Source organism: Heteronotia binoei, chromosome 1, assembly GCF_032191835.1.
Source record: "Heteronotia binoei isolate CCM8104 ecotype False Entrance Well chromosome 1, APGP_CSIRO_Hbin_v1, whole genome shotgun sequence".
In the NCBI taxonomy this organism is placed as follows: Eukaryota; Metazoa; Chordata; class Lepidosauria; order Squamata; family Gekkonidae; genus Heteronotia; species Heteronotia binoei.
Genome location: NC_083223.1, coordinates 46,850,754 through 46,864,649, shown reverse-complemented (window position 1 = coordinate 46,864,649; position 13,896 = coordinate 46,850,754). Strand labels below are relative to the sequence as shown.

At 40.9% G+C, this 13,896-nt stretch overlaps 1 protein-coding gene across 2 annotated transcripts in view; it reads left to right on the top strand.

Moving 5' to 3' along the window:
• Nucleotides 1-12,654, top strand: part of HPCAL1 (hippocalcin like 1) — a 123,001-nt gene extending 110,347 nt beyond the window's left edge. Inside the window, exons 2-4 of one of the 2 annotated variants that reach the window (XM_060233972.1) lie at nucleotides 2,424-2,825; nucleotides 4,736-4,841; nucleotides 11,468-12,654. In XM_060233972.1, the coding sequence (XP_060089955.1) occupies nucleotides 2,448-2,825; nucleotides 4,736-4,841; nucleotides 11,468-11,565 (582 nt within the window). In that variant the 5' untranslated portion in view covers nucleotides 2,424-2,447 and the 3' untranslated portion in view covers nucleotides 11,566-12,654. Of the gene's footprint in view, nucleotides 1-2,396; nucleotides 2,826-4,735; nucleotides 4,842-11,467 lie in introns of those variants that run through there. The other variant, XM_060233962.1, reaches the window with a different exon arrangement.
• Nucleotides 12,655-13,896: the final 1,242 nt, after the last annotated feature.

Sequence of the window (13,896 nt, the reverse complement as noted above, 5' to 3'; positions counted from 1 at the left end):
GGTCATCTAACTGTCCTTGCGATTACAGAATGTTAAGCTAGGAATGAAAGCAGCAGAACAGGTGATGAAGGAAGAGAGTATTGTTTTTCTGTAGGCATACAGTAAAGCAACAAATGTTTAAATTGTCCATCTCGGATACGGCTGTCTGACAGAGCTCCATCATCCTATAAGCATAGGCAATCCACCAACCTCATATGTGTACACACATATACTCAAACTCTTCCAGATGTTTTGTGCACATGTTACTTGAATGGGCCAAGAAGTTTAGTGCATCTTTGTCCTTGTGTGATGTATTATAGTACAGTGAACACTTGTCTCCTGACTGTAAACAATGCTGCCGGCTTTTATGGAATAGGACTTTTATTTCTATTAGTACATTTTTATCCCATCCTTCCTCAAGAAGCAAGGCAATCTATGAATTCATTGCTTACAGTCTTACAAATAAATACTAGTTTGGTGTCCAAATACACTGCTAGTCCTATAGTGACTGTATGGGACAGTTTCTATCCAAATCATACATGTTCTTTTATTTCCTACATAATTCATATCCCATTTTCAGTTTTAATTTTCTCCTCTCTTTCAGATATCCAAAACTGAGATACAAACACTAAGGCATCATAAAGTGCAGTAGCTCATAGCTGTCTTTGTTTTAGTACAAGGTGTGCTCTGGGGGTATGGAGGGGAGGCAGTTGTGAATTTCCTGCATTGTGCAGGGATTGTACAAGATGACCCTGGAGATCCCTTCCAACTTTACGATTATAATTTTCAGAAACTTGACATCTTTACACCATGGCTTGATTATAGGGTAATGGATGCTGTAACGCTGTTGCAGTGCTGCAGTCTCCTCATGTCAGATGTTTTCCATTTAAATATAATTGAATTTGTAGGATGGGATGGGCTTGGGGGGGATAGGATATTGCAAGTTTGTGTCTGGCCATCTGGCCCAGTGACATACTTCTTGGCACCCTCTGGGCAAATGCAATGCACTGGTCTGTTTTTTATGGAAATTAAGAAGTATTACAAAAGGCTGCCTAGGGTCAGTAAAGGCTGCTAACATGGTCTCAAGCTGAACAACTCATGCATCAGTTTGTGGGAGGCTGGTGAGATAGGCAATTGAGCATACAATTTAGCCTCTACAGCAAAATGTATATCTAATATCTATGATACTTAACAACTAAGTAGAAGAAACCTGGGGTTTAGGCAGTTACAGCATATCTTGAATATCAGCATCACGCTCCCCGTGAAGGAGCAAGGCACAGAGTACTTTGCACTTCTCCATTTCATATGCAGGATTTCTTGCTTGGAGAGAGCCTGTGTGAACTGGCTGTAAAAAATGCAGTTGGGAAATCCCTGGTCTGTTGCCATTAGTCCTTTTGCCTGATTAAGCTTTATCGCTGAAAAACCCTTCGGAAAAGTTCACACGGCTGAAACTGTGGGTTGCTATTTTTAAAAAGCTTTCTAAAAGCTGCAGTGCCCCGGGGTGGAACCCAGTCACAGACTTATGTTGCTCTCCAGGCAAATGCTTGTACCAGAACTGCAACACTGTTGAATACAGGTACTTACCTGTAATTTATTGTAATCTTGGAAAGTATTTTAACTTATTTTCCCTGTACTTTCCTGATTGCATAATGGCAGGTGGTGGCTTGTTTTGATTTGTTTTGTTTTGAAGTGAATACTAGATTAGTTGAATCACTGCTGTGTTCACAAGTGTATTTGCCTAAGATAACATATGTAGCCTGTGCTATGGAGTGGGAGTGAAAAGTCCTCCAGAGTAGTTTTTTTAAATGTGGGGGTTGGCTTTAGGCTCATGTTTCTCTTTGGTGTCTCCATTGCCCCAAGGTAGAATACAGTCATAGACCTATACCATTCTCCATCATTTGTACACCATTCTTACATTGTTCTTATTTGGTCTGAAATTCTTGAATCTACTTTCAAAATATTTCTTTAATTTTTGTCCACATAGATGAGTGCCACAGTGAGTGTGTGTGTGTGGCCAGAACATATGGGTTGAGTTCTGAAAAATGTGGACATTTTGGTGAATTGCTTTGGAAAAAAGATACTGGGAGAGAGCACCACATTTAATGTCTAATTTGCAGCAAAAGTACTCTTGGATGCTAGTAATCTGTACAGCCCTGTTTATTGTGAATCCTTATGGTTTCAGTAAAATACAAGGACATAATGAGAAAAAAGGATTGTGAATTATATAATTGTGCACAAATTAAGGGAGGAAATTACTTGCATATAATTCTGAATTGCCTTTAACCCAAAAACCTCCCAGTATTTGATACTGTTAGCAGCTGGGAGCCAAAAAGAAAAAAAGAGCGGGTTAAGATGCAGAGTGCTTCAAACTCTGGGAACCCTTCTATGACTGGATTTTCAATGCAGCTGTGGACTTAAAACTGACATGATTTCTCTTGTTGCAGCCCTAGACATTAATCGGGAACAGAATGGGGAAGCAGAACAGTAAGCTGAGACCTGAAGTACTCCAGGATCTTCGAGAAAATACCGAATTCACAGACCACGAGCTCCAAGAATGGTACAAAGGCTTCCTAAAAGATTGTCCAACGGGCCATTTGACTGTTGATGAGTTCAAAAAGATATATGCTAACTTCTTTCCCTATGGCGATGCCTCAAAATTTGCCGAGCACGTATTCCGCACTTTCGATACCAATGGAGATGGGACGATTGACTTCCGGGAATTTATAATAGCGCTGAGTGTCACTTCACGGGGAAAGCTTGAACAGAAGCTGAAATGGGCATTTAGCATGTATGACCTTGATGGCAATGGCTACATCAGCCGTGCAGAAATGCTTGAGATAGTACAGGTAAGTGAATTGCCATGCTGGAAGTGTGAAGATTTTCTAGCCCAGTCCAATTCCTTTTAATCCCTTCAGCAGGCAGGTTGCTTCTCTTCGCAGGAGCTCTCTAAAATCAGTGTCATCTTGTTTAGAATCCCGCTTTTTGTTGGCTCTGTAGAGCTGCCTGCAGCTGATTTGAGAGAAGGCAGAAAATTTGGATGCAAGGGCAGCAAGACCTTGTGTTTGCAGAAAAAAAGAGTTTTTTCAGCAAGCACAAACTTATCTTTGCTTGATAGCCTGTCACTAGCCAGACCACAGTAGTCAGTGCTGCAATTAATGGACCAGTGACATGATTCTCCATGAAGCAGTTCTATATGTTGAGATATGAATATGCGTCTGTGTATTGAACACTCAGAAATTCAACATACCCCTCAGCAGACTTCACTTCTGTAGTAATTTATATCATTAAGCATTAGTGGTGTGCATTCAGATCTACCTGAACTGAAAATATACCATGTATTTCAGCATCCCAAATGTATCTGGATTTTCTTGGGAAAACCAGAAAAAATTTGGGAAAAGGGGGGAATCTCAGGTATATTTGGGAATTAACAAGTAGATCTGAAAACAGCTGAGAGGCAGAAGCAGATTGCTCCCACTTCTCCACTGTTTGTTGGGCTTCTACTGCATTCCCTTTAAACATAAGAGGACATAAGAGAAGCCATGTTGGATCAGACCAATGGCCCATTCAGTCTAACACTCTGTGTCACACAGTGGCCAGAGAACCCAAGTGCCATCAGGAGGTCCACCAGTGGGGTCAGGACACCAGAAGGGTCTGCAGAAGACAGCCCAAAGATCAGCCGTGCTGGGGGGAACAGACAGTTTCTCCTTCCTGGCTTGGGGCTGGCTTCTTGTGCAGCCCAGTATAGGAGAAGCCAACTCAGCCAGGATCTGCATGCTGTGAGAATCAATCTCTCCATGGCACAGCAGATCCTGGGGCTGACTTCTCTTACAGCCTGATTTAAACCAGGTTGCAGGAGAAGCCATTTCAGCCAGGATCTGTGTGCTGTGAGGCATGAACTCCCCATGGCACAGCAGATCCTGGGGCTGGCGTCTCTGATTGCCCAGTTTAAACTGGACTGCGAGAGAATCCATCCAACACATGATCTGCATGCTACAGGAAACTATTTGGGGTTATTATTCGGGGAGTGATTCAGGTTTACCATACTGGTATTGGAATCTGGGATTTTTTGGAAATCTCAATTTTTTTTTCTGTGTCCAGTAGAGCCGAACCAAAAACATACTGCTTTAAAAAAATTGCATACCCCTGTTAGGCATAACAAATACAAAAAGTGCAAGCAGTATGTTAGGAACACATGGCATGCAAACGACAGTGCCTGTCTTGGTGTCTGAAAGTGGGAGGCTTATTAAAAGTTGAGCCAAAGAAAAGGAAAGGTTCTCAAGTGACAAGCCAACAGAAGCAGAACCAAGGTCTAGTACTTATGAAAGGCAAAATAATTACAAACCGTATCTGGAAAACATAATGTCAAAAACACAGCATTATGGAATAAAATTACCAGAGTTAAATTAGCAAAGTATTCTGTCAAACATGAGGTAAACTATCCATAGGAAACTAAATATATACAAAATGACAAGAGGTACAGATAAATGATCTTTCTGCAATTGAACATATGCAAGTTCTAATTAATAGTATGATCATACAGAAATTGTAAGATAATTTCATAAGTACTGGTCTTGGCTCAGATTTATTGTCTTGTTAAAAGTTAGAACAGTCCCTAGAAGTGTAGAATAAGTTTGCAAATATTTTGCTTTCCATAACTTGTTATATAAGCACCCACTATGTCAGTTGTTTTAGCATTAGACTTAGACTTCCCACAGGGTTGTACAACAAATTTCCTTCTATACTGCCTTCTCTACAGGCCATCTACAAAATGGTGTCTTCAGTAATGAAAATGCCAGAGGATGAATCTACTCCAGAGAAACGAACAGACAAAATCTTCAGACAGATGGACACAAATAATGATGGTATGATTTCTGCAGCAAGTCACAACACATGTTTCTGACACATAGACCTCTTGTCTCTGCATCTCTTGATGTGCAAGTCTTCACAACTCCTTAAATCTAGGATCTAGAAATCCACATGGCCACAATCTGTGACAAATACAGATTCCTGAGAAATCTGACTTTGCCCACTTTATTTAAAACAAAACTCTCAAAGTTCTAGTGTCCGCAGATGTGGAAGAATCTGACCCACAGAAGACAGCAGTTTAAAAATACATTTTATTTCCTTTCCATTTCTTTCCCACTTGCCTAGTACATCTCTCTCCCCATCAGTATCCCATTCACACTTTGTTTCCAGTGCTACAGCCTCTGCCAAGCAATATAAAATGGAACGTATAAGTAGCTTTTACTACAGGAATCAAAAAAAAAATATCACACTTATTTGGATTTGCCCTATTTTGAGGCTTTTCGCTACTGCCTCTTATGTAGCAAAATGCAGAAGTATCGGTTCAAGTATTCTGTGAAACCCAGTGTAATATACTGAAGATAAATGTCAGCTGTGTTGCTTGAACTGAACCTAATTCAGGACCAAGCTCGATGGGTACTTGTGTGATTGCTAATCAGACCACCTCTCCCATGTTTACTTTTATCCAAAGCATCTGTAGAAAGCTCCAGATTTGTTTGAAACAGCAGATTTGAGGACAGTGGTTAACTCTTCTCCCCGCTCTATTTCCCTGATATGAATTGTATTGTTTCCTTCCTATTGTTTGCAACATTTGGGGCAGTGATTTAGAGGGGTATGTAGAGTGAAGACTTGACCTCTGTGTTTTTTGTCAGAGGCCCATGCAGTTGCTTTTTAAATCAAGAAATTAGACATTTGGAAACATGATCTCCTATGAGGTTTGACCCCTACTGTCAGAATGCACACAAAAGCTTATACCCAGAAATAAACTGTCAGTCTTAAAGACGCCACTGGACTCAAACTTTGTTCTATGAAACCTCATACAAAGAGTGCTGCTGGATCAGACCTGTGGTGCATCTAGTCAAGCATCCTTTCTCACAGAGCGGCCAACTAGTTCCTCTACACAGCCGGCAACAGGAGCCAAGGCCTTCCCCTGATGTTGCCTCCTTGCTTTGGGATTCAGAGGTCGACTGCCTCTGAATGTGGAGGTTCCCCTCAGTCACCATGGCTAGTAGCCATTCATAGATTTATCCTCTTTGAAACTATCTAATCCCCTTTTAAAGCTGTTTATTCCTGTGGATAAGAACATAAGAAGTAATGTATGTATGCCTCAGATGGTGGACCTTTAGAGAAGCTATGAGGGGAAGGGGAGGATTTGGAGGGTTTGAAAGTTGTGACACTTGAACTGGCAAAAGTGTCTTCTGTTGCTGGAAAACAGGATCTAAGCCAGAATTTTGTCACTTTGATTAAAATCTCCTCTGCTGAGTCCTTTTACAGTTAAGTGTGCTGCCTCCTGACCTGTATACTATATATTCTTTCACCAAAATAGGGTCTAACTATGCCTAGAACCCCCCTGTATCCACACATGGGGCTTTTGAACCTCACACACACCTCTACAGTTTCTTGAGCTTCTAGCCATTCAGAACATGCCAGAATAATAATAATAATAATAATAATAATAATAATAATAATAATACTTTTTATTTATATCCCGCCCTCCCCGCACAAGCAGGCTCAGGGCGGCTCACAACATATAAGTGCAATACAATAAAATCATACATAGCAATAAAATCATCATAAATCAATTTACTAGGTACATTAAAATTAACATTAAGGTGCTAAAATAGATCTTTCATAAGTTAGTAGGAAAAGTTCAGTAGGCAAAAACATATACAGCGACACTATCTTAGCTCGGTATGGGTGAAGGCTATTTTGAAGAGGTAGGTCTTACAGGCCCTGCGGAATTGGTCTAAACATCGCAGGGCCCGTACCTCCTCCGGGAGTTGATTCCACAGCAGTGGGGCCGCAATGGAGAAGGCCTGATCCCAGGTGGTCTTTAATCTGGCCTCCCTTGGCCCAGGGATATTCACCTGGTGCTTTCCAGCTGACCTCAGCGCTCTCTGGGGCTCATATGGGGAGAGAAGGTCCCTCAGGTAGGCGGGCCCTTGGCCATATAGGGCTTTAAAGGTCATGACCAGCACCTTGTAACGGACTCAGTACACCACTGGCAGCCAGTGCAGTCCGTGCAGCCCTGGCTGCATGTGCTCCCATCTTGGGAGCCCCAATAGCAACCTAGCCGCCGCGTTCTGCACCAGCTGCAACCGCTGAGTTCGGCACAAGGGCAGCCCCATGTAGAGGGTGTTGCAGTAATCCAGTCTCGAGGTGACCGTAGCATGAATCACCGTTGCCAGGTCCCGGCGCTCCAGGAAGGGGGCCAACTGCTTTGTCCGACGGAGATGAAAAAACGCGGACTTGGCAGTGGCCGCTATCTGTGCCTCCATTGATAATGAAGGCTCCAGAAGAACCCCCAAGCTCTTGACCCTGTGGGCCGCTTTCAGCAGCACACCGTCAAGAGCTGGCAAGGGGATTTCCCTTCCCGGGGCACCGCGACCCAAGCAAAGGACCTCCATCTTCGCTGGATTCAACTTCAGCCCACTCAGCCTGAGCCAACCAGCCATGGTCTGCAATGCAAGGTCCAGGTTTTCTGGGACGCAGTTACACACAAAGAAGCATTTACACACAAAGAAGGTATTTTAATGATGAAAACAGATAAAAGCATAATACATGCTATTTAGAAAAGAAACCAAAAAGACAAAAAGAAAGTTACTCTGAGTCTACATTAATTATAGTTCACCAAACTGGCCCTTGAAACTTCAGAAGCTAATAAGCTAAGAATCACTATCCATATTTTTGCATCTGGATCCTTGGCCATGATGAACAGCGTTTTGCTTGGGAGGCTGACTTCTAATACTGTCTTCTGAGATAAATAATGCCTTCTGAAAGCTGGGTTTTCTTGGAAACCTTTCATCAAGAATTCCATCAGCTTGGAGTTAGTGTTACATTTGACATCAATAATAGGGAAAGCTAGTTTTGAAGTTGGCTCTTCCAGGTGTTGTGGTGTTTATTATTAAAAAGCAAATAAGGCAGGACAGAAGTGTTCTTTAAGTATCTTCACACAGGTAGGCACTTAAGTCTCTGGAAGAAAGTTTATTGCTATTGAAAAGACAGTGGATATGACCGCATTCAGTCCACTGGTGTTTCCTGGGAGTTGGCTCACCAGCCTGGTCCTTGAAAATCTTGGCATCAGTTTTTAATAAGTAGCTGAGGTCTCAAACTGCCACCAAAGTAGGTGTTTCTTCAACATAGGGTTTATGTCCCAGTTTAGCCTGAGGCATTTGAATACTGTTGTCCTCAGATTTGCATTCCTTTTATATGTTGGATTCAGTAATGCTTCCAACCAGGTTGTGATGATTAAAACATACATCTGGGTTCAAGCCTCTGTGTCAGTCATACCATGAGCATATGGCTAACCCAGTTACGTGTGATTTGAACAGTAATATGGTCGCAGGAAGGGTAACTGTGAGGCACTACGTCTTTAATAATCAAAAAGTGCAAGTTGTCATCAAGATCAGTAATAGTAATAATAAATGGCAGATAGAATGGGTTAAATTGAAAACTTCCCACAAGTGAATTCTATCAAGATGCCTTAGGTTTATTGCATTTGAGGCTAATGGCATTCAGAGTATCAGGGCCTTCTTTTTTGGCTTTTACGAAATGCAAAGCAGCACACACCTTCAACATGAATATCCTTCCCTCTGGCAAAACAAATGTGGAAGTTTTTTTCGTCATTGGAAGTGGGTTAAGAATTGCCTCAAAATGCATTGTGCTTAATTGCCTACTTGGATCGTTGATAACACATTTGTCTTTGAGACATTTGAAAAAGGCAATGTTTTATAAACTCTAGTAATGGTTTTTCTGAAGTCTGAAGCTTGTGTATGATTATATATAGTGCTTTTTTTGAAGAAAAAGCCCAGCAGAAAGCATATTAGGCCACACCACCTGGCCTGGGAGCATGTGGCTGCCAAATAGCAGGTCAGGCCAGTCGGAGCCCTGGCCAGGCCAGGTGAAGCTCTGCTCCTGTGGACTTCAGCAGGAAAAAAGATTTGATTATATATAAATTCTTCACAAAAGAGAAGAATACTGCCCGGTGTACCATGTTGCCACACCAGCTGTGGAAGAACTGAAGTAGAAGGAGTAACTGTAACCCTGCGTGGTAAATTGGTGCTCAAGATCAACTGACTGGCTGGCTGCCCTGTGTCCCCTCTAACATGTATTCACTTGGACATGGCTGCAGAGCCTAACTGCATATTGGCTCTGATTGGGAACTGTTGTGAATTCATGGTCCTAATCAGGGCTTTCTTTGTAGCAGGAATTCCTTTGCATATTAGGCCACACACCACTGAGGTGGCCAGGCCTCCTGGAGCTTACAGGGCTCTTCTTACAAGGCCTACTGTAAGCTCCAGGAGGATCGGCTACATCAGGGGATGTGGCCTAATATGCAGAGGAGTTCCTGCTACAAAAAAAGCCCTAGTCACTGGTGGAACCAACACATGCACAGCTTTTAGGTGCTATGCCTACATTGAGCGGACATGGATGTAATCAGTGGCACTCTGTTACATGCAGGGTGTGGGACTAGAGCATTTGTTCCTCCTCCACATTTACAGCATGTGCACAGGGTTTTAATTATGGTTGCTGCGCAAGATATGGCTTTCTACTATTGACCTTCATGTGGCTGTTAGAGAAATGAACAGCGGCATATATTCCAGCTATACTTTTTCCAGCCCTGCCACATTGTTTGGACATGTACAGTTATGAAACAATGCCTTGTAGAGGTTGTCAGTGCTTTGTTTGCTTATTTCAGTATTTTAATACCTCTTTTCTGTCAAAGTAGTCCCAGAGCAACTTACAGAATACAGTTTACAAGTATGCAATTTAAATAAACAGACAGGAAACAACATCTAAAAATACAGTGCACTGCATCTTAGGCTAGCCCTGAATCCACAGTACTGACCCTCTTAAGGTCTCAGGCTAAGAGCCAATGGCCATGAGCTCTTTGGCTCACATCTCTGGCAACACCCATAATAATAATAATAATAATAATAATAATAATAATAATAGATGGTAGATACTTGAAAACAGAAAAGAACAGAAGACAACCCAGATCTCAGTCATCTGCTCTAAAGATGTTCCTTAACTTCTTCCCCTGCTTGGGCAAATATAGTTGCATAACTTCTTTTTTAGGCTTGTACATGTAGAAGAGGTCAGAGAATGCTGTGGTAATAGAATTGACTCTCTCTCCTCCCACCCCAGTAGAATGTTGTGGTAGCAGAACTGATTGTTCCCCACAAGTAGAAAAAATCGCACATCAGGGAAAGGTGTATGTGCTTTCTTTTTAATCAACTATCTACTTGCAGGAAAACCTTTAATTTAGGGGAACATTTAAAAATAGGATCCCATATCTCCAGCTTGAAGAGGTAGAGTCTTGAATGCTAGAATAGTTTCTTTTGCCACATTGTGTTACATATAGACCTGGCCTGTGAATGAGAAATGTGAAAAAGACAGCAGTAGTTTTGTTTTTTGTTTTTTTAAGGTGTAGGAAAGATCCTTGAACTCTTCCATCAGAGATCAAATATGCTGGGGGGGGGGGGGGGGTGTAGAAAAAGCCCAGCAGGAACATCCCCAGCTGGAACTGCATTCCTATTAAAAAGGAGGGGAAAGCCCTGAATACACCGATATGATGACATTGCCTGATAGGAGGCACTTCACATTTTAGGGAACGTTGATCTTCTCCCCTTACCATCACCATGCTGTGAGTTTGCCAGCGGCAATTATTAGCCACTACCAGTAATAGCAGGGAAACTCCCTCCATATTATAAAAACATGCTATTTACTTAATATTACTGAGAGGTAATATAAGGACATGCCATTTCTAGGGGGAAACCCCTTGTTTTAGCTCTGCCTTGATTTGAAAGCGTGATTCAGATAGCCAAGTTAAGATATGGTAAACAGGTTTAATGATTACTTAACTGCAAATACTTCAGCTGCACTTTGTTTCATATGTTACTGCCAGAGTGGATGAAGGTGGTATTTGCGTCAAAAAAATCTGAGATTCATCCCTCTGGATTTATTCACGTTTTCACCTATGCAAGTGATCTATTGAAGGAAATAATGGATCCTTACATGGTTTCCATGTTGATTCCATTAAAATGGCCCATATTGTTGTATTTGCCTTAATTGATGTGAAAATCTTACATGGTCCTTATTCCCATTAATATTACTCTGTACCCTTGATTGTATTAATACTTCCTTGCCCTGATAGATTTTCCTGACTAAGGATCATGTGAAAGGGACAATCCAGAGGCCATTATTTGAAAATGTTGTGTGTTAGAGCTGGTAATATTACTTAAGATTACCAAATCTCATCAAAATGCAACCTCAGCTGGATGGTTTGTCATGGTAACTGCCTGACTCATTAACTCAGGAGTATATATTCTACCTTTAAACACTTTGGCAACTGAGCACACATTTTTAATCCTTCAGTCACCATTTGTTATTTATACATTACATTTGGCTGCCTTTTTTGGACACAAGAATAATTTGCTTGCTTTTTTCTTCTTCTTCTCCCAAGGTAAACTATCACTTGAAGAGTTTATTAAAGGTGCCAAAAGTGATCCCTCGATTGTGCGGTTGTTACAATGTGATCCAAGCAGTGCAAGTCAGTTCTAATTTAAACTCCTGAACAGTTTGCAAAGAAAATTACTGGCTTGTTGTTCAAGCTTTGCTTGTAAAATGGATGCCTTCTCAACCATTCCTCAGTGGTTAGTGGATGAGATGCCACTGCCAGATCGTCTGTGTATCCAAGTGAAAGAGAACTTCTCAACAACATTGATGCAACTCCAGCTTCCACAATTTCAGGTTTATTTTTTGTACCCCATATAACATTATGATTTACTGACCACATGCAACATAAGAGTATGTTTACGTACATTATGATTCACTGACCACATGTAACATAAGGGTATGTTTACATACAGGTTAAAGAGAGGGTGATTGCACATCACTTGGTTAATATGAATGGGTGACTTTGTAGTAGCCCTTAAGAACAGATGCTATATATTACTTTTGTCCAACACAGCAAACGAGAGGCAATTAATTTGCTTCCCAGAAAATAGCTATGAAAAGTGGAAAAAATTAAGTAGATTTTTTAAAAGCATGATACCAATTTCCTTTCTGGAAAATTGCTTGCACTTACATAATGGTCTTTACATTCTTTTTAAATATATATGTATATATATATATAAACTATATATATATGGTGAAGTAAAATTTTAATATTTAGGTCATATTTAATATATCAAGTAGAACTCATGCTTCGTCTAGTTGTCTGTGTTTATTCAAATCTTTTTTTAAAAAAAATTGCGATATTTATGCAATAGCAGAATTGCTGTTAAGATGTTGCATGGGTAGTTGTTTGTGGATAGAACACGGTATAATTCCTGATTGCAGCACTTGGTTCGTTTTTATCGTTGATTGAGCATTTACAGTATTAATGAAATCTAACAAGGACTAGTTCTGCTTCTGTGTATCTCACTGCAGTGGCCATTTGCAGCGGCTGCGGCATTAAAATGGCTTTGGGGGGGCGGGGAGTGAGATGAAGTGATTATATACACACGTGCATATACATGCGCTAGGATCCTTCTACTTTTTTGCTGTCAATCTCTGTTAATAGTCTTGTGCATTCCAGTGTTATTTAATATCTGCCTAATGCCAAGAAATGTTAATCGAAATAAAGTCTAATTTTCTTGTCTGTCATAATTGCCTAAATCTTTATCTTTACATGGTCACTCTCTGGCAAAGGAAAGAGGGTTTAAATGGTGAAAGTGGATCATTCAGATTTTTTTTCCTGCCCATTCACATAAAAAATCTAGGTTCATTCATTTGCCCTGCCCTCCTGTTTCTGTATTACTTCTAGCAAAACAAAAAGACCCCAAACAATATGATTGATGGGGTCTTTAGTCTTTTTCTTGTTTGAAGGTACTCTTGAGACCAGCTCGTACGACCATCACTTGCCCCCTTCTTTCTACATACTTTTTAAAGAGGTAAATGTACAAAACACAGCAAAGTATTGCCTCTAAAGAACAATAGTTTTTAGGAGTGCATGTAAAGCAGCTGTGCAGAATGACCAAATGACAGCTGCGGAGGCAAGGCAGGTCATCATGACCAGACTTATAGCACTTATTACCAGCTTTAAGTCCCAGAGGAGGAGTCCATTTCCTTGCTTCCAGCCACCATCTATGAACAAGGGAAGGTAAATAGAGCACCAGAGCGATTAACATCTGAAAGTCACTCATTGCATAGGTAAGTGTCATACTGTGCAGTACCATCAGTAGATGCTGTCAGCCATGAGAAATAGATCCAGGTGGGCAGCCATGTTGGTCTGGAGCAGTAGAACAGAGTAGGAGTCAAGTAGCACCTTTAAGACCAACAAAGTTTTATTCAGAATGTAAGCTTTCGTATGCATGCAGACTTCTTCAGAGGAGGGAATAGGGTACAGTGAGCAGAAATACATATAGCTGGTGAGTTAAGAGTGCAAAGTTAGGATCAAATGGCAAAACAGTGTAATAAATTGGAAGACCATTTGGTCTAGATAGCATTTGTGTGGGAAACCAATAAAAGATAATAAAACTTGCTTGTTAATTGCTCTTGCTACAAGTCTAGGTAAAACAAAAGGAAATGTGTTTCCTAGTGACATTCTTGCCCACCCAATTTACTTTTTAACATGCAACATTTATTATAAACATCATTCTATACATTGTAAACATCATTCTAGTTTGCCATTAGAAAAAAAGAATACATTAAAATATAGTGAAAATGGGTTAAGAAATGTTTTGGCAGTTTGCTCATGTATGGAATGGGCTCTGTATGATTCGGCCATGTTTGTCCTAATATTCTACTACAGATAGGGCAGTTGTTCATTATGTGAAGCTGCCCCCAGTGAAATCTGCATTAGCATATAAGATTGGCGGGGTGGGGGGGATCCTCCTTTAAATTATTTTG